This window comes from Mauremys mutica, chromosome 10, assembly GCF_020497125.1.
Source record: "Mauremys mutica isolate MM-2020 ecotype Southern chromosome 10, ASM2049712v1, whole genome shotgun sequence".
Lineage (NCBI taxonomy): Eukaryota > Metazoa > Chordata > Testudines > Geoemydidae > Mauremys > Mauremys mutica.
In genome coordinates this window covers 78920876-78939880 of record NC_059081.1, presented here as the reverse complement: position 1 = coordinate 78939880, position 19005 = coordinate 78920876, and the positions used below count along the sequence as shown (strand labels likewise).

At 44.4% G+C, this 19005-nt stretch overlaps 1 protein-coding gene across 3 annotated transcripts in view; it reads right to left on the bottom strand.

Annotated features, from left to right (window-relative positions):
• IQCA1 (IQ motif containing with AAA domain 1) overlaps window positions 1-19005 on the bottom strand; it is a 163883-nt gene that overhangs the window by 123353 nt on the left and 21525 nt on the right. For all 3 annotated transcript variants that reach the window (XM_044978528.1, XM_044978527.1, XM_044978529.1), the window contains 3 exons: window positions 18788-18907; window positions 16318-16509; window positions 15517-15588 (listed from right to left, as the gene is read on the bottom strand). In XM_044978528.1, the coding sequence (XP_044834463.1) occupies window positions 15517-15588; window positions 16318-16509; window positions 18788-18907 (384 nt within the window). The remainder of the gene's footprint in view (window positions 1-15516; window positions 15589-16317; window positions 16510-18787; window positions 18908-19005) is intronic.

Genomic DNA, 19005 nt, shown 5'->3' with positions numbered 1-19005 from the left:
CTCACAGATAAGTGCCGCATTTGTGAGGCCTTTAATCCGAGAACAAAGGGGAGCGGGACTTTCGTCTCAAACAGCTCCTGAGGGAGGCAGCTCTTGCTCCTCCGCTCTCGGCGCCGAGCGCTGGTTAGTCTTCAAGGAGCGCTCCCTCGGCACCGGATTGCCGGTACCGCCAAGGCCTCTCGGCACCGGCCGTCGCTGGCTTCCACTCAGCATGGATCCCTCTCCTGGAGGATGAAGAGGCACAATATCCTTGCTGCGTCCGAGCCGCCTGCTCCGCAGCCGAGCGCTATGCTCAGTCGGATCGCCCGGCACCGATGTCCGCCGTGGCACCAACAATATCCGCACCATTAACTCCGGCCAGGCAAGAGCCGTCAAGTCCGGTGCTGGAAAGCTCCCCTGTACGGACAGTGGTCGAGCTTGCTATGAAGCTGCGTCCGAGCCATCTGCTCCGCGGCCGAGCACTCTACTACGTCACACTGCCTGGCACCGGTACCTGCTGCGGCACCGACAGTATCAGCACCGTAGACTCCGACGTCAGTTAGAGAGGGAGACTCTACCAAGGGCTTTTCAGCTCCTTCAGGGACATCCAGCCACGCATCAGTGTTGCCCCGTGCGGACACTTCATATGCGCAGTACTTGGTTTTCCGATGTGCCCTCCAGAGTCTTCCAGGAGACCTATCTTTGGTCATTCTAGTCACCTTGGGCGTACTACCACGCCAGAGGCGTACCGGTGGTCCCATCTCGCTCCGTTCCGTCGGAGCTCTGGGTGCCAGAGGCGACAATTAGCAGTTCCCCTCCGACCGGTACAGAGCAAGCCCCGGTTCAGCCACCGGGCTCCCAGATTCCACCGGATCAGGAGGTCGTCCAGGAGCGCGAGCCCACACAGGACCTGCTTGTACCTGGCCTTTCTTCTTCCTCCTCCCCAGATGAGGCGGGAGCAGGAACATACTCCTCGGGCCCCCCTCTAATCGAAACGCAAGTACATGGTATCCTCCAGGGGGTACGAGTATCTATACGTACATCTCCCCCACCCCCCCCGCTCCCTTGTCGTCCAGTCCCTCAATGGGACGGAACGCCATGGCCAACAGGCACCAGCCTGTAGCTAGGCGAATGGTCTTACTGGGCCGTAAGATGTACTCGGCGGGAGCCCTGCAACTTTGTGTAGCAAACTAGCAAGCCCTGCTTAGCCGCTACTATGGGTGGCGGTGGGCAAATTTACAGAGTCGGTTCTTCAGAACTCCCGTCAAGAGTTCGATGCCCTGGAACAAAGGAAGAAGCTGGCGAGGGCTTCCCTCCAGGCCTCGTTGGATGCAGCTGACTCCGCTGCCACGACTCTGGCCTCGGGTGTTGCCACGAGGCGCATTTCATGACTCCACTTATCGAGCCTTCCCTCGCAGCTGCTGCACACTATACAGGACTTGCCCTTCAATGGCAAAGGCCTGTTCTCTAAAAAAACTGGTCCTAGGCTGCAAAGCCTAAAGGGCAGCAGGGTCACTTTGCGCTCTCTCTCGGCATGCACACGCTGGTGCTTCAGCGCCGACCTTTCCGTCCCCAGCCTCACCGCTCTTACCCTGCGACTAGACAAAGACAGGACTTTGCCAGCAGGCATCACTTACGCGGTCGTAGGCGTCAATCAGGACCCCAAAGGAGCCAAAATTGCGGTCCTTCTAACCACAATGGGACAAAAGCCTACCCATCCTCGTCCCTCTTAGGGACCCCTCTCACGAGCGATTCCTCTTGCAAGAGGTGCGGACGCTCCTCTTCATCGGAGCTATACAGGAGGTATCTAAGGACGAAACCTAATCCCCTAGGCGAAGGGAGGTCTCAGACCTATCCTAGACCTGCGGGACCCCAACAAGTTCACGATGTCCCGAAGACTGGAATGCCGCCCTCGATATGAAGGGCGCGTATTTTCACGTCGCCATTTCTCTTCCGCACAGAAGGTACCCCCGGTTTGGGGCCTACCGTCGTTTCCAGTATACGGCCCTCCCGGTTGGCCTCTATACAGCCCAGGTGTTCAAAGTGCAGGGCTGTAGTCGCCGCCTCTCTTCGCCACCGTCGGATACACGTTCTCCGTATCTGGACGATTGGCTCATTCGAGGGACCACCGGGCCCAAGTTACCAGTCATGTGGGCATCGACACGGACCTATTCCTGTTTCTAGGCCTGATGATCAATAGAATAATCCACTCTGATTCCCACACAGGGAATAGAATTCATTGGGGCCATCCTGGACTCCAGTCTCGCCAGAGCCTGTTTACCTCAGCCTCGGTTTCAGGCGATGGTAACAATTGTACAAGGTCTACGGACCTTCCCGACAACTTTGGCTCGCACTTGCCTAGGTTTCCTGAGTCACAAAGCTGTCTGCACGTTTGTTTCCAAACATGCCAGGCTTCGCTTCCGTCCACTTCAATCGTGGCTCACCTTGGTGTACCACCTGGGCAGAGATAGCATACTCATGTTCGTCTCGTTCCCCCTGAGCATCCTAGGCTCCCTCGACCGGGAGTCAGCACCCTCCCTGGTGTATCCAGGGATGCTGTTCCATTCACCCCTAGGGGTCCCTCGTGACAGACACCCCATCTCTCGGCTGGGTGCTCACCTGGGTCAGTTTCACACTCACGGCCTTCGGTCGGCTCGAGAGCTGGCCTTGCACATTGATGTCCGAGAACTGAGAGCAGTCTGCCTTGTATACCAGGCGTTTCAGCTGGCGGATCGCCTCAGCAGATCCTTCCTGTCTCACAAGTGGTCGTTTCCTCCGGACATTATCCATTCCGTTTTCGGAAGTGGGACTTTCCCCGCATAGCCCTCTTCGCTCTCGCGAGAACGAAAAGAGAGAGAAGTTCTCTTCATTACAAGGCCTCTCCCCGGGCTTGATCTTGGAGGTGTTTTCTGATGCCATGGATGAGTCATTGGCTGTACGTTTTTCCACCGTTCCGGCTGGTTCACAGGGTCCTGCTGAAACTCCGCAGGGACAGAGCGCACCTGATCATGATCACTCCAGCGTGGCCCAGGCAGCACTGGTACACCAGGTTCCTACCCCTGTCAGTAGCCAACCCTATTTCCCTGCCTCTTTGCCCAGACCCCATAGTGCGGGATCACGGTAAGCTTCACCACCCAGACCTGTAATCCCTGCACCTCACAGCATGGCTGCTGCGTGGCTGAACCGATCCGAGTTACATTGTTCTGCCTCGGTTCTACAGGATTCTCCTGGGTGGTAGGAAATCTTCCACTCGGTTAACGTATCTGGCAAAGTGGAAGCGTTTCTCCTGCTGCTATGTAACACACAATGTTTCTCCCGCCGAGGTCCCGATCCATTCCGTCTTGGTCTACCTCTGGTCTCTCAAACAGCAGCACCGGGCGCGGTCCTCCTTAAGGGTACACTTGGCAGCCATCTCTCCCTTCCACCCAGCGGAGAGTGGCCACTCCGTATTCTTACACCTTGTGGTTTATAGGTTCCTCAAGGGTTTGGAGCGTTATATCCCCTCAGTTGGCCCCTGCCAAAACCTGGGTCTTCAACCTGGTTCTAACCAGTTTTATGATTGCCCCATTCGAGCCACTGACAACATGCTCGCTGACACCTGTCCTGGAAGACAGTTTTCCTTGTAGCCTTTCTATCGGCCAGACGAGTCTCCGAGCTTCAGGCTCTCACGATGGACCCACGGTATACTGTGTTCCTCAAGGACAAGGGCAGTTGTTACCACGTCCGACCTTCCCCCCTAAGGTGGTGTCGGCCTCTCATATCAACCAGGATATCTTCCTTCCGGTCTTCTTTCCGAAGCAACACTCATCGCAAGGAGAGCAACAATTGCTCTCCCTAGACGTCCATAGGGCGTCTGCAATCTATATCGAGCGGACAAAGCCCTTTCGTAACGCCCCCAAACCTTCGTCGTACCGGCATACCGGACGAAGGGCATACCTGTCTCCTCCTAGAGGATTTCATCTTCAATGTCGTTGTGCATCCACTCCTCCTGTGTTTTGGCCCATGTTCCATAGAACCACCTTACTGCACATTCTACCAGAGCTCAGGCTTCTCTGCTGCCTTCCTGGTTCACATACCCTTTCAGGGGTTGTGTCGTGCAACTACCTGGTCCTCGGTCCACACCTTTGCCTCATTGGTCCAAGAGTCCAGAGCTGATGCAGCCTTTGGCTCAGCAGTTTTGCATTCTGCAACATCTAACTCCGACCCCACCGCCTACGTAAGGCTTGGGAATCACCTAACTGGAATGCATAGGAGCAATCACTCGAAGAAGAAAAGATGGTTACTCACCATTGTAACTGTTGTTCTTTGAGATGTGTTGCTCCTATCCATTCCAGACCCGCCCTCCTTCCCCACTGTCGGAGTAGCCGGCAAGAAGGAACTGAGGGGCAGATGGGTCGGCAGGGGTATATATCCTGCGCCATAGCGGCGCCACTCCAGGGGGCGCCCAGCCGACCCACCGAGTGTTGCTAGGGTAAAAATCTTCCGACGAACGTGCACGCGGCGCGCACACACCTAACTGGAATGAATAGGAGCAACACATCTCGAAGAACAACAGTTACAATGGTGAGTAACCGTCTTTTATATACACATTGGCTTTAAATAATAAATTTATTATTATCAAAATAAATTCAGATTGGCTTAAATATAGAAACTAGCAGAAGGACCACAAAGAATATTCACACAGAGCAATATATCAACTTAGGTCTATGACTAGCAGGGAAAGGGATTGACACATAAGGAAAGGGGTGGAAAGAGCTTGTTATATACACGTTGGCTAAGCAATAAGTAAAATTGAGACATAGGGTACGTCTACACTACGGGATTATTCCGATTTTACATAAACCGGTTTAGTAAAACAGATTGTATAAAATCGAGTGCACGCGGCCACACTAAGCACATTAATTCGGTGGTGTGCGTCCACGGTCCGAGGCTAGCATCGATTTCTGGAGCGTTGCACTGTGGATAGCTATTCCGTAGCTATCCCATAGTTCCTGCAGTCTTCCCCGCCCCTTGGAATTCTGGGTTGAGAATGGTGGGTGGTTCTGGGTAAATGTCGTCAGTCACTCCTTCCTCTGGGAAAGCAATGGCAGACAATCATTTTGCGCCCTTTTCCCCTGGATTGCTCTGGCAGACGCCATAGCATGGCAACCATGGAGCCTGTTTTGCCTCTTGTCACTGTCACCATATGTGTACTAGATGCCGCTGACAGAGGCGATTCAGCAGCGCTACACAGCAGCATTCATTTGCTTTTGCATGATAGCAGAGACGGTTATCAGCCGTTCTGTACCATCTGCTTCCATTGTAAATTGACAATGAGATGATGGTTACCAGTCCTTCTGTACTGTACTCTCTGCTGCTATCATGGGTGCCCCTGGCTGAGGTTGGCCGGGGGCGCAAAAGACAAAAATGGGAATGACTCCCCAAGTCAATCCCTCCTTTATGGTATCTAAAAATAGAATCAGTCCTGCCTAGAGTATGGGGCAAGTGTACTAGAGAACCAGTGTATCAGAGAACCATAAAGCACAGCCGCTTCGTGTCAGATCCCGCAGAAATGATGAGCTGCATGCCATTCACAGGGGGTGCCCCTGCAACAACCCCACCTGTTGCTTCCCTCCTCCCCCAGCCTTCCTGGGCTACCATTGCAGTGTCCCCCAATTTGTGTGATGAAGTAATAAAGAATGCAAGAATAAGAAACAGTGACTTGTTAGTGAGATAAAATGAGGGGAAGGCAGCCTCCAGCTGCTATGATAGTCCAGACAGGACATTAAGAAGTGTGGGGGAGAGGAGCCCAGCATCCTGCTGCTATGATAGTCCAGGCAGAACAGAATCTTTTCTTTACACATGAAGGGCGGGGGCCGATGGAGCTCAGCCCCCTGTTGCTATGATGAAGACGGTTACCAGCCGTTCTGTACCATCTACTGGGAAGTAGTAGCACTCATGGGCTGATGATGAGGATGGATACCAGTCCTTCTGTACTGCACCATCTGCCACAAGGCTGATGATGACGATGGATATCAGTCATATTGTACCATCAGCCACCAAGGAAGGGGGGCGAGGATGCTACAGTTCACTGCCGCAGCATCGCATCTACCAGCAGCATTCAATACACATAGGGTGACATTTAAAAGAGTCAAGAGACGATTTTTTTCCCTTTTCCTTCTGGGGGTGGGGGTGGGGGGTAAATTGACGAGCTATGCCCTGAACCACCCCGGACAATGTGTTTGACCCTACAGGCATGGGGAGCTCAGCCAAGAATGCAAATGCTTTTCGGAGACTGCAGGAACTGTGGGATAGCTTGAGTCCTCAGTCCCCCCTCCCTCCCTCCATGAGCGTCCATTTGATTCTTTGGCTTTCCGTTACGCTTGTCACGCTGCAGTGTGCTGAGTCCCTGCTGTGGCCTCTGTCTGGAGATTTTTTAAAAATGCTTTGGAATTTCGTCTTCTGTAACGGAGCTCTGATAGAACAGATTTGTCTGCCCATACAGCGATCACATCCGTATGGTCCATGCTGGAGCTCTTTTTGGATTTGGGACTGCATCACCACCCGTGCTGATCGGAGCTCCACGCTGGGCAAACAGGAAATGATATTCAAAAGTTCGCGGGTCTTTTCCTGTCTACCTGGCCACTGCATCCGAGTTCAGATTGCTGTCCAGAGTGGTCACAGTGGTGCACTGTGGGATACCGCCCGGAGGCCAATACCGTCGATTTGCGGCCACACTAACCCTAATCCGATATGGTAATACCGATATTAGCGCTACTTCTCTCGTTGGGGAGGAGTACAGAAACCGGTTTAAAGAACCCTTTATATCGATATAATGGGCCTTTTAGTGTGGATGGGTGCGGCGTTAAATCGGTTTAACGCTCCTAAAATCGGTTTAAACGCATAGTGTAGACCAGGCCATAATCTATATAAAGTCTATATTGAGACATAATCTATATATACTCTTGGTATCTAAGTACCAATCACAATGATGACACAACAATAAGTTTACCGATGGGTGAAGGATATAAACAATGAAGAAAAGAAATTAGTTGCTAGGGTACAACTAAGGATGAAGGGATGAAATAAAAGAAAATTAAAGCTGAACATGAAGGAAAAAACTCCTGGCATCGAGACTTACTAGTCGATGAATAGTCTCCCAAGGGAAGTGTTAGAAACCTCCAAACTTGGGTCAATTAAAAAGAACAGTGTCAACTTAACATTAGTGAATTTAAAAACAACAACAACCCCACTATAGTTTTATACACGATCCTGGTTCCTGAGTTCAACCACCAGTTTTTTGTGCATTTACAATCATATTTCCCTACTTTCTTTAAAAAGGGTTTTTCTTCTACTCTTGCTGTGTGAAAAACTCAGACAACTAACAAAGGAAAATGACAGACTACACAAGGAAACGGTGCTGAGTGTGTACATATTATCTTGGTTTTTTACACTAGTTACAAAAATTTAATCTACTTTTAAAACAAAATCTTTAAACAGGATCTCCGGACTTCTCAAATTGAAATGAAATGAAAGGAAAAACGAGTAGAACATTGCCAATGATGGTACAGTTGTGAATTTGAGAATAATTTTGCTGCCCTCTCGCTTTACAAAGGAACAAAGCCAATAAGACGGTACATTACTGGAGCTCTGTTTCTGTGGACCTTAGGCTGTTCTCTTTGTATTGACAGTTTCATTTTTTATGTCATCTTAAATGTCACCTGTTTGAGGTAGTATCAAGAAACCTATTTTCAAACATTGGGGCCTACATATAGTTCCTAAATCCCACCCTAAAGGTCTCACTGACCTTGGAGATGATGCAGCACCTAGAGAACCCTGCAGCCCTGCTGAGTTTTCTTTGCATCCTCCTTTCAAAGAGGGAGATGTTCAGGGGACTACAAAGGAGACATGAGGCATGACCGACACACAGTGTCCAAGGATGCAGGGGAAAGTAAACATTAACCTGATTGAGGGGTTGCCCTGCTTTGGTAGTGACTGTCCTCCAAGACAACATGACTTCAAACAACCCCAGCTATTACAGCATTCAGATGACAATCTTTGAATACTACTAAACAATATTCCAGATCAATATTCCATGGACAGTCCCCAGAATTCTTAAAGTTTTCATAGATATCATCTATACACTTAATGCATATTAAAAACAAAAGCCAATTTCTTTTCTATGTTGTTTCTCTGAATGCTTTTAATGTGGCTGCTTTTGACTCCTAGGGAGGTACTCTGCAGTCAGACACTAATAAATAGCTTTTCCTTGGGGGCAGAAGCATTTTTCCATCTTAAAGAAATTTCTCTGGCCATGCAAAATTCAAATTTGTTAACTCGCCTTATAAACAGGAACTCATTTAAAAACAAATTACAAATATTAGATGGAGACAGTGAATTCAATAATGCACTATAGCCACATCAGCTATAGAATAATGCATCTTAATGAAGGCTTCCCATGTGAATAAACCATTATATTTACAAGCTTTCCATAGTTAATGACCCAGAACTGGATAACGAAACTCACATTTTTACTGAGGTCCTCTGTCAGCAAAAGTATACATATTAATAATTGATGTTGCTGTAAAAATAGGACATAATATGAAGCTTCCTGAGTTTGTGGGAAAATAGGACTACATGGCCCATTAACTTAAAATGCTTATCTAATGTTTGATGGGCTTTGTCTTTAAAATCCTTGTTTAAATTAATAAGGCAAAATGGACATTTGTCTAAAAGAATGTTTTTCCAACTCATCAGTCACAAGTACACTGAGCGAGCTGCTTGCTGTTGTGTTCTTTGTGTTTTCTAAAGAGAATTTAGGTTTTATGAAAAGACGAAGCCCAGCAGTGGAAGTTCCCTGAATTTTTGAAGGTAAGCCAACATGATGAAAGCTCACCCAATGGTGTGTTTTTTTCGCTTGAGGATTCGCTTGTACAGACCACCATCTCAAGGTGGAAAAGTATCACTCTTTATGCTTAGTCAGCTCAACAGCTCTTTCCAGCACAGACTGCTTTATTGTTCATTATAAAGCACTTAGAGGTGTGCAGGCGGGCTGAACGTGCTTGGGGCTATAGTTCTGCATCGGGGATGCCCCATGCTGTGGAACTAACTGCTCTTCAATTGTTCCATTAAGATTACATTTAAGAGGGAAAATAGTCTTAATTTCAGTAAATAAAGACATTTTATTTGATTTCATATTTTAGGACTATGGTGCCTGAAAGGTAACTTCACTTTATTTTTATCAGGTATTTTGCTCGGGACACAGTATCTTGGACTCTTTTTGAAGACCTCAAACCCAAACCACACATTTTTGTGGGATTTCTGCTGTATGGATTCTCTTTTGGATAATTTTCTCCAAAATTGTATTCTTTAAACAGAGTTGTGTACAACAAATATCCATTAAACTAGTAACCCTGCAGGACTGAGCCGTGCATCTCATGCAATCCATAGTGAAATCCACACACCAACCCTGGTTTCAAATAGTCCCTGGGAGCCTATACAGCTACTCCACACTTATATTGTTTTATAATACACTTTTGCAGCAGAATATATATTTCTCAGCAGAATATATATTTATTCAGAGCCAGATGCCTTTACTCATATGTGCAGTTCCACTGAAGTAAACGGGACTACACGTGTAACTGCTTATTAATCAGAGTAAAGGAGTTCATGATTCAGCCCTCTAGAAGTCTATTCTTTTCTCATGTCGTTATTCTATTGAATTTTAAACTTTGGTTGTCTGGAAATTCTTTTAACAAGCGTAATGTGTCATTGGTTATTTAGGGTTTTTCTATATTTCTCAATATATTTTGTTTGGAGGAATGGAGAATAGATTTTAAACAAGTGTCTTATCTTACTAAGCGTTTGTTCATAGATCTTCAATTTTAGCAAAATACAAATAGTGGTAGCCTTGAAGCACCATATAAATTTATATGACTGAAGTCCCAAATTAGGTACAAGATGGAATCACAAAGCGAAATGTATTACATTCATTACAGCTTCCCACTATATGATCCACTCCAATAGCTTTGCCAATTAAAGTCATTGTCACATGCATTCAAACAATGGTATTTATTTGTTGTAGGAGGCCTTGGTAGAAAAATATTGAAAATGGCTGAGTTTATATCATTATGAAACTCACAGTACTTATTAAAAAGATAAAAGAAACATTACATTTGGTGTGGAATTTAAAAAAAAAACCTTATTTTTATTCATAATGATGTTATTTTCTACAGTCCTGGTTGTATTTATTTCAGATATTAATCCTGGGCGTGCTGCCAAACTTCTTTTACTAAAGATGATAATGCATGTTTTTGATTGTAAAAGCCAATTGTTTAAATATTAGCACAATTTCATAAAAAGAAGGCGCAATAGCAGAAAATAACGGAGATGACTCTGTGTTGCTTTCCAATATCTTACAAGTTTGACACTAAACACATTAAAAAATCACATTAAATCTAGGATAACACTCTTCAGATTTTGCAAACACATACCTACGGGGAAATAATATAAACCTCCCTTTGTGCTGACTTCTCAAACATAACGTAGGCTATAAATCAAGCCAAAATAGCATTTTAGATTTAGGTTTAATAAAAACAGACTTTGGGGGCACCCTTCAGCTATCCTGTTTATCCACTTCAGGAGCTGGAGAATTATTTTATGCTCTACTTATTTATAGAGTTTGCAATATTCAATCTAATTATTTATTTAGCTAGAGCCTCCAATGTTTACTCAGAAGGCTATTCTGGGGAATACTGATTTTTTTTTTGGACTGGCTGAAATGTTATATATTTATTAGGAATTCAAAGGGTAAAACAATGTTTGGAGATTCCAGACTGTTTTCTCAGATAGAAATATAACCCTTTCCCAAGCCAACATGCCTAAATTAGGGTATGTTTAGAAGAGGTAAGGAGGGGAGAACATAGTTATTTACTGAAGAGCACGTAATGTCTTTCATTTGAAAATCCACATGAAAGGAGGAAAAAAATCCTCTAAAGCTATATGGGAAATCCTCTAAAGCTATATATTGTGCTGTAGACTCCCTTTGGATGGGAGCATAAATGATTGTATAAAAGGACACTGTCAAAGTGGCCTAGCAGAGCGCAACAGTACGTATAAATATGTCCATGTCCAACAAATAAGGCCTCAGTCCTGTAAATCACTTAAGCTTGTGAAGTGCTTAACTTCAATGGGACTGACTTCTTGTGCTTGAAGTTAAAAACATGTTGAAGAGTTCTGCCAGATGGGGGCCCGCGTACTCAGCACCCTGCAGGATTGAGACGTTCATTTCATGCAATCCATAGGGAAATCCACACATCAACCCTGGTTTCAAATACCGTAGTCCCTGGGTGCCTATTCAGCTCCTCCACACTTATATTCTCTACCGACAAGATGCATAGGCTATCGAGCACCAGTTGCCGCTACCAAAGACAGATCAAATTTGCAGCATGGAAGTTTGTTGAGTTTCCAGGGTGTGTACTTTGGCTTTCCATCCTGCCCTCTCCTTCTCTGACTCCTCCTCTCGTCCCATGGACCAGACTTGTGTAGAATAAGTCAATTTGCAAATAATCTTTAATAACTTTTTATGTTAACAGATTTTCCTGTAAGCTAGCCTGTGTCTTGAGACTACTGAGTACAGGGGGAGCCCAATATATCCTCACTTAAGGACCAGTCCTATTAGGAGATGAGAATCTTCACAGATGTGTTGGACATCCTCAACTCTCGCTGTCTTTTCAGAGGCATATAGCACCTCACAGAATCTGGCTCTATTCTGAGCACAGCTCCCATTGATTTCAACGGAAGGCGCACCTGTGTTAGCAAAAGAACGGAGTCCAGGTTCATCATTGTGCTTTGCACCACTTTAGTGAAACAAAGCAGCTATAATCATGGGTTAGCCAGCCAGCTAAGCTAGGTTTATGGCTGCTTTGGATCACTGGACCAACACAAACCAATCACAGCACACTGATGAATCTGCTCCCTGATGACTGAAGTCTTAACACTAAGCTGTTCTTGAGTTATAGGTAAGCAAGAGAAATTAGCTACTAGTTTTAAAAAAATCTGGCCTGTAACTTTAACATGGCTGGAGGAAGAAAATAAAGGTTTCTTCTGGATGAGGCATGTACATTTTCAGGACAATCTAATTATCATGCCAAAGTCAGAATGGGTTAAACATAGAATTTAGAATGGAATGTTGACTGCTGAATTAGCTGTGGAGCTGCTAATACACAGCTCCATGGCAGGAATATGAGGAAGACCAGGAAGCAAGTCAGGAGACAGTTATAAAGATATATGTGTTCCCGGTCAGGCCTGCGTCTTTTTACAAATGAAGCAGGTTTTTCAGATCATGATTTATCTGAGATTTAGAAAAACGTGCTGAGGCAATCATGCTGTTTCTGTAATTAAGCTCTAATAAATAATAATAATAACAACAAGACTTTGTACTAGAGCCAAGAAAAATCTCTGGAACATGGACTGCTACTCTGTCATCAAGTAAAATAAGAAATAGACTCAAACTCAAGAAAACGGACAAAGTATTTCTGTCAGCAAGGCGACATAAGCGCTGACAGCAAATTGCATGAGCACTGTTAATTCAGAGGCAGTTAGGATGGCTCTTGGACCATCTTCTTTGTGTATATTCTTGTTAGGTCCCTATAACTGAATGGCCCAAAAGTCATTATTAATAATTTTAAGTTTTTCAACTCCTTCTTCAAAGCCCCATGTAAATTACAGTGCTTTATAAATAATTTAAAGTGAATGTATATTTCTTCCAGTACGAGTCCTGACTCGTTTGTGATGGGCTTAAAATAATAGATGGCCAAATCTTCTAATTTATCTAAGTCTTAAAGTATTAGAAAAGCAAATTCAGCATGTTTACCCATGAAGACCTGTGATCATTTTTTAGAGGGCTGACATGATCATACATCAAAGGGGCTTGACCTTTGGAGCTCTCTGCCGATGCATCAATGTGAATTGATGCCTGTGTGCCACTTGTTTCCTTAGAGGCCGTAGATGGGAATGTGGCATCAAAAATGCAGGAAAAACACAAATCCGAACTATGAAAACATTGGAAGACAAAGCGGTTTTCATTTGCCCCATCTCCCTCGATTAGATATTTCACGTCAAATAATGGCTCTACTGAGCGCAGAATTGCAAACGTCAATTCCATTGCTCCTAAAAACCGGTCAGAAAGTGAAGAATCTGGATGTTGTGTTAGGTTTTAAGCCGCCTTCTCCCCATGAATGTATAGTTTTTCCCATAGGGTACAATACATTTGCTGTCTTCACACCCATTATCCGTGTGCAGGCCACAGTGAAAAGAGGATGCAGCTGTATACCCAATCACACCTGTGACCTCCATTCCTCCGTCATCTTCCATAGACTAGAGTCCTCTCAAGTTACACCTCACTTAGAAACTACTTGCTTACACAATCAGACATAAAAATACAAACGTGTCATAGCACACTAGTACTGAAAAAGTGCTGACTTTCTCATTTTACCATATAATTATAAAATAAATGAATTGGAATATAAATATTGTTCTTAAATTTCAGGGTATAGTATATAGAGCAGTATAAACAAGTCATTGTCTGTATGAAATTTTAGTTTGTACTGATTTCGCTAGTGCTTTTTATGTAGCCTGTTGTAAAATTAGGCAAATATCTAGATGAGTTGATGTACCCTCTGGAAGACTTCTGTGTACCCCCAGCCATACGTGTACCCCTCGTTGAGAACCACTGGCTTAGGGCACTGGTTTTCAACAGGGGTCTGCGGCCTCCTGGGGGGCTATGAGAAGGTTTCAGGGGGTCCACCAAGCATGGCCTGCATTAGACTCTCTATGGTCCAAGGCAGAAAGCTGAAGCTCCACTGCACAAGACTGCAGCCTGGGACCCCAAGCCCCACCACCCGGGGCTGAAGTCAAAGCCTGAGCAACTTAGCTTCGCAATGCCCCTTGCGGCGTGTGCCCCGGACAACTGCCCTGCTTGCTACCCCTTAATGCCAGCCCTGGCTTTTATATGCAGAAAAACAGTTGTGGCACAGCTGGGGCATGGAGTTTTTATAGCGTGTGTGTGTCGGCGGGGAGGCCCTCTGAAAGGAAAAGGTTGAGAACCACTGGCTTAGGGCAATTCAGATTTCTTTCTGTAGGTTAGGTTTTGTAGAACATTCTTAAGTAACACTCTTTTTCTGTATGTTGTTGGGGGTAGAATTAGTTTTCATAAAGCAATGACCTGGCTAAGTGTAATTTCACTGTTGGATAAGAAAATTGTCCAACCTATGTTTTGGGGGAAGCAGAAGGGATGTTTCAACGATGGATTGATTTTTTATTTTTTAAAATAATACTTTAATAGCTCTAGAATGCAAAAGTCATGCATACATCTAACAAAATACATGATGAGAATGAACATTACTGTAAGGGCAGTATTGTAGAAGGCTGCTATTTGAACACAGTACCAACAGCGCATTGTTGTAGTAGATAAGGGGACCTGGAGGGTATGGCACCTATACTGTGTCATATCAGATAAATACTACAGAGTGGAGAGGGCCAGGACAAATGTGTTTGAGGGAACAGATGACAGCTGGAAAGGTATGCGGAGAGGCCTCTCCCAGCTAGCTGCTGGCAGCACCATAATTTAGTCCACACTTATATTTGGCACCGACAAGATGCATAGGCTACTGGGCACCAGTTGCTGCTTCCAAGGACAGATCAAATTTGCAATATGGAATTTTGTTGAGTTTCCAGGGAATGAAGGGAATGGCTTTCCTTCCTGCCCTCTCCTTCTCCGACTCTGCCCACAGACCAGACTTGTGTAGAATAAGATGCTGCTTACAGCTGCTTGGAGAAGCTCAATAGCCAAGGCATGAAGAGGTTGGGGGAAACATATACCTTCCTATTCCTGCAGGGAGGAGATGGTTTACCTTCCCTGATTATGGGAGAGGGGGAAACTCCCCTAGGCTTTCCTTCTATTCTCCACCACTCCTGGTCTAAAAGACCACTGTGTATGTCTATTTTCCTCTTTTGACTCCCCATGCCAGGTGCTCTGAGGTGCTGTTTTGCCTCTTCTCCCCCACGTGGGCCTAGGGGATATATTTATTTGGCAGCTTTTTACTCCTCTCCCCAACCACACACACAATGGGAGTGGGCCTGCAAAATGGTGTGTGGAGAAGACTTGACAGGTTCAACTCTGTCTCAGGAATAAAGCATCCTGAGTCCTGAGGCATTATGAACAGAAGACCTTGCTCTGGCTCATAACGTGAATACCTTGCTCTGCCATGCCTGGCTCATATTCCCCCAATCCGGGAGCAAAGTCTGTCTGTTTCCACATCTGCAGTAGATATGGCACTACTGTATATCACAAGCGTTTATAGCAGAAGTGAGATTGTCCTACTGCCACATCATCAGTCATTTCATGAGGTCTTTGGTCTTAAAGACCTCTTTAAAATATGTGGAGAGTTTTAGAAAATGAATTTTTTGTTTTCCCCTACTGTTAAATTACAATAATCCAAAGGGAAAACAGAATACAATCTTGAATGCACTTTATTTTCTTTGGGAAGCAAAACTTACCATCCCCAGAAATATCATTTCCTCTTCTCTCATTTTCACTGTTTTCTTCCACTGGGTAAATCCACGCCAAACCTGAATTGTAAACATGACTCTAATGAGATAAATGGGCCTTGTTACTGCTTCCTTTACTGCAGCAGGCACAGGAAAAAACAAATAGAGGAAGGAAAACCAGAATATACAATTGAAGCAATTACTCCTGAACAGGTTGCCATCTGCGGTATTATTTTAAACAAATTCTGAAGTCTGCTCTTCCCCCTCCTCCCAGCACATGTTAAAAGCATAATTGTTGAAAGCTTGTTTAGATCTAGGATCCATTCCTGCTCTCACTGAGCTCTGTGATCCTGCCAACACACAGGAGTATTTGCCATGTGGATCCTAGCTAGCAATGGCCTGCCTCTCAACTCCACACTGACTACACTGTCTCAGTTTTTTCAGGGTTACTTCTTTCTATTTAGGGACAAACTTTCTTTTGCCCCAGAGAGAGCAGCAAGTTTTACTCCCCAAACACATGAATCACCAATGATCCACTTGGATCTTGGGGTGTGGATCAGAGAGGACAGGTTGGGCCACTGAAATCAGAGGACTGCCCCGGCAGGACGGTTCCCTTCAGTTTCGTTTCTAGTGCTTTGTCCAGTCTTGTTTGGAATGGCCCACATGATGGGGTTCCAACCAGCTACACAGTTAGGCTAAGGCCAGTTCAGACTGTTCTGTATCATTAGGTTCATTTCTGTTCAAGCTGCTTTTGTGAACAAAACACATTGTCAATTCTTCCAGCACTGTTCTGACAGAAACAAGACTCACCTTTTGAATACGAAGTGCAGCAGCATCCAAATCTGGACCTTTTACTCCCTGAAGTCTGGCTTGTCTTTCTCTCTTTTCTTCCAGGTAGATTTGCTTCATGAATGTAGCCCTTAGGCGACCCTGCCGAGCCCTCTCCGAAATCTGGATTACTCTAATGACTTCTTCGAGAGGCAAGGGCTTTACATATTTTTTCTGTGGTACAGCGAAAAACAAACAGATAAATGTTATCAGAACATGTAGATCCTAAGAGTTATTTTCCTGAATCATTTTGAAAATTCAGATGTGTCTTTTGTTAACTCTATGTTAGTTGGGAAATTGAATAACTAATGATATCTTAGTGGAATCCATCCAAGACAAAAGTAGCCCCAACGCAGAGAGGGTGAAACCCATACCTCAGGACCACCTAATTTTACTTTTGACAGTTTGGCATTTTGATCATTGTATCAGGATCTTAATTTTAACCTGAAAAGCATTTTAAGGAGAAAGTGAACCAGACATGCCACTTCTATAACCATCATACTCTTTGGTGAGGTTGGATTTTGAGGGGGCAAGGAGTTCCTGATGACATAGGGGTAAAAAGTAAGAATTGTTCTTACTATAGTTTATGTAATAAAGAACTTATAACTTTTATTTTGTTTGAGAAATAAGCCTAAATATCAGTATGGCTAAATTCTATTAAACTAATAGACCTTTCTAGCTTCCTCTTATTTTCCTCCTAAATTCTGGAGCTAGGAGCTTCTGGATATGCCCATGAGGTCTAGAGTTCACCTGCTGGAAAGGCAGAATCTTTTTTCCTCTCCTGTTATTGACACCCTCAACTGGCTACAGTTCTGTATACAAATATTGAGCTGAGCTCACTGTACTAAATTTTAAACTTGGTTTTCCCTACTAGGAAAAATACACAATCTATGAATATACAAGAATGATATCCATAAAAGTCCCCTGCTGTGCTATTTAATTTTTAATGCATGCTCTGTAACAGTTTTTTGTTACATGCATATGGGAATACAGAAGCCTGTTAACAGACAGCTAGAATTTCCTGAATGTATATGGTTCACTATGATGTATATTGAAGTGCAGAAGACTCAACAGCAACCTCAGTGGTAGTAGTTGAGCATAGGAAATCAGTAGACAGAATAAACTGGAAGTAGAGCACAGAGCACATATACAAACTGTGTTAATAAAAGAAATTATGCATTCAGCTTTACATGCCTCACATGGTGGTAGCATGTCAAGAACTGTCCTACAGTTACACTAGAGCACAAATGTGCAAAGTCTTCACTGCCATGTAATCTGGCTCCACACTGGGCAGATTCATCCTTAATAGGTCACTCCTGGTGAGGAAAGTGGGCAGAGCACAGGTGGGCAAACACACTTTAAGATGTGCAGGGATTGAGACTAAGGCTCTGCATATGAACATTTTTGTCAGCTCATTATGAAATGCACAGGAGCCCTCGCTCAACTCCTTATTTTCACTGTCCAAATTAGTTCAACCACAAATTATTGGTGTTGAAAGTCTCACGTACCTAGTAGGGAAGAATAATTTCCTCCACCACAGGGTGAAATTCTATGGCCTGGGTATTGTAAGAACTCAGATTACATTATCATAGTGATCTCTTATGGCCATAAAGTCTATGAATCTAAGATAGCCAGACATGCATGCACAGTTGTGCACTTTAGTAGTTTAGAGGGGAGAAAAGCTTCCAAAGAGTACTGCACATATACAGCAGAGTCAGAGTCTTAACTCCATCGGCTCAAAAACAGTTTTCAGCAGACTGTTCAAAGACACTTCTCCTCTCTAAGGATTATCTCGATGCCAAATTTCAGTTTTCTTCTCCTAGCTATTGCAGCTGCATAGATGTACAGAAAAGATCACAGGATTTTTTCAGAATATTATCAACAATTGAAAATGGGAGGTTAGAATGCTAATACTTTGAGCAGGGGGTTGGACTAGATGACCTCCTGAGGTCCCTTCCAACCCTGAGATTCTATGATTCTATGATACTTATGCAATCTTAACTGTGATTTCTGTTCTTGTTATGGACCCAGACTCAGCACAGTACTTAAGCATGTACCTAAGCTGAAATCAGTGGGACTACTTGTGCAATAAAAGTTAGCCACATGCTTAAGTACCCTGCTGAACTGGAGCCATAATGCTGCCCTTCTATTATTTTCACAGCATAAAATGAAGCCAGATTATTTTGCAGAGTTACCATTGTTAATATTGCTCAGATTGAAGACATTCATTCCTGGTGGAAATGTACATTACATCTCTTTCCAGTTGTGATTCGCCTGTCAATGCAGTTTGATTAAATATATACTACAAAAATATTTCTCACTTCAATGTTTCATTATAGATTGGTATGGGGAAAATGTATCTGCTTCACTCAAATGTGTGAAAACATGTTCAGTTACAAGATAAAAGGATAGGCAGATGACTGGATAATTACAGTGCCCCTTGTATACTAACCGGTTTGATGTCTTGCAATCCAGAATTAATTAAAATCTGAGCAAGGATTTTCTCCCTCTCTCTCAGCACCTTCAGCTTCTCCTTAATAAAATACCTTGGGATAGGGATTTCTATGTGTTCCTAGGGGAGAGAAACAGTCATGGTACACTGTTAGAGCTGTATTTAAAACCATGTTGCTTATTACCTTAACACCTTTCCTTTACAGACTAATTAAGTTG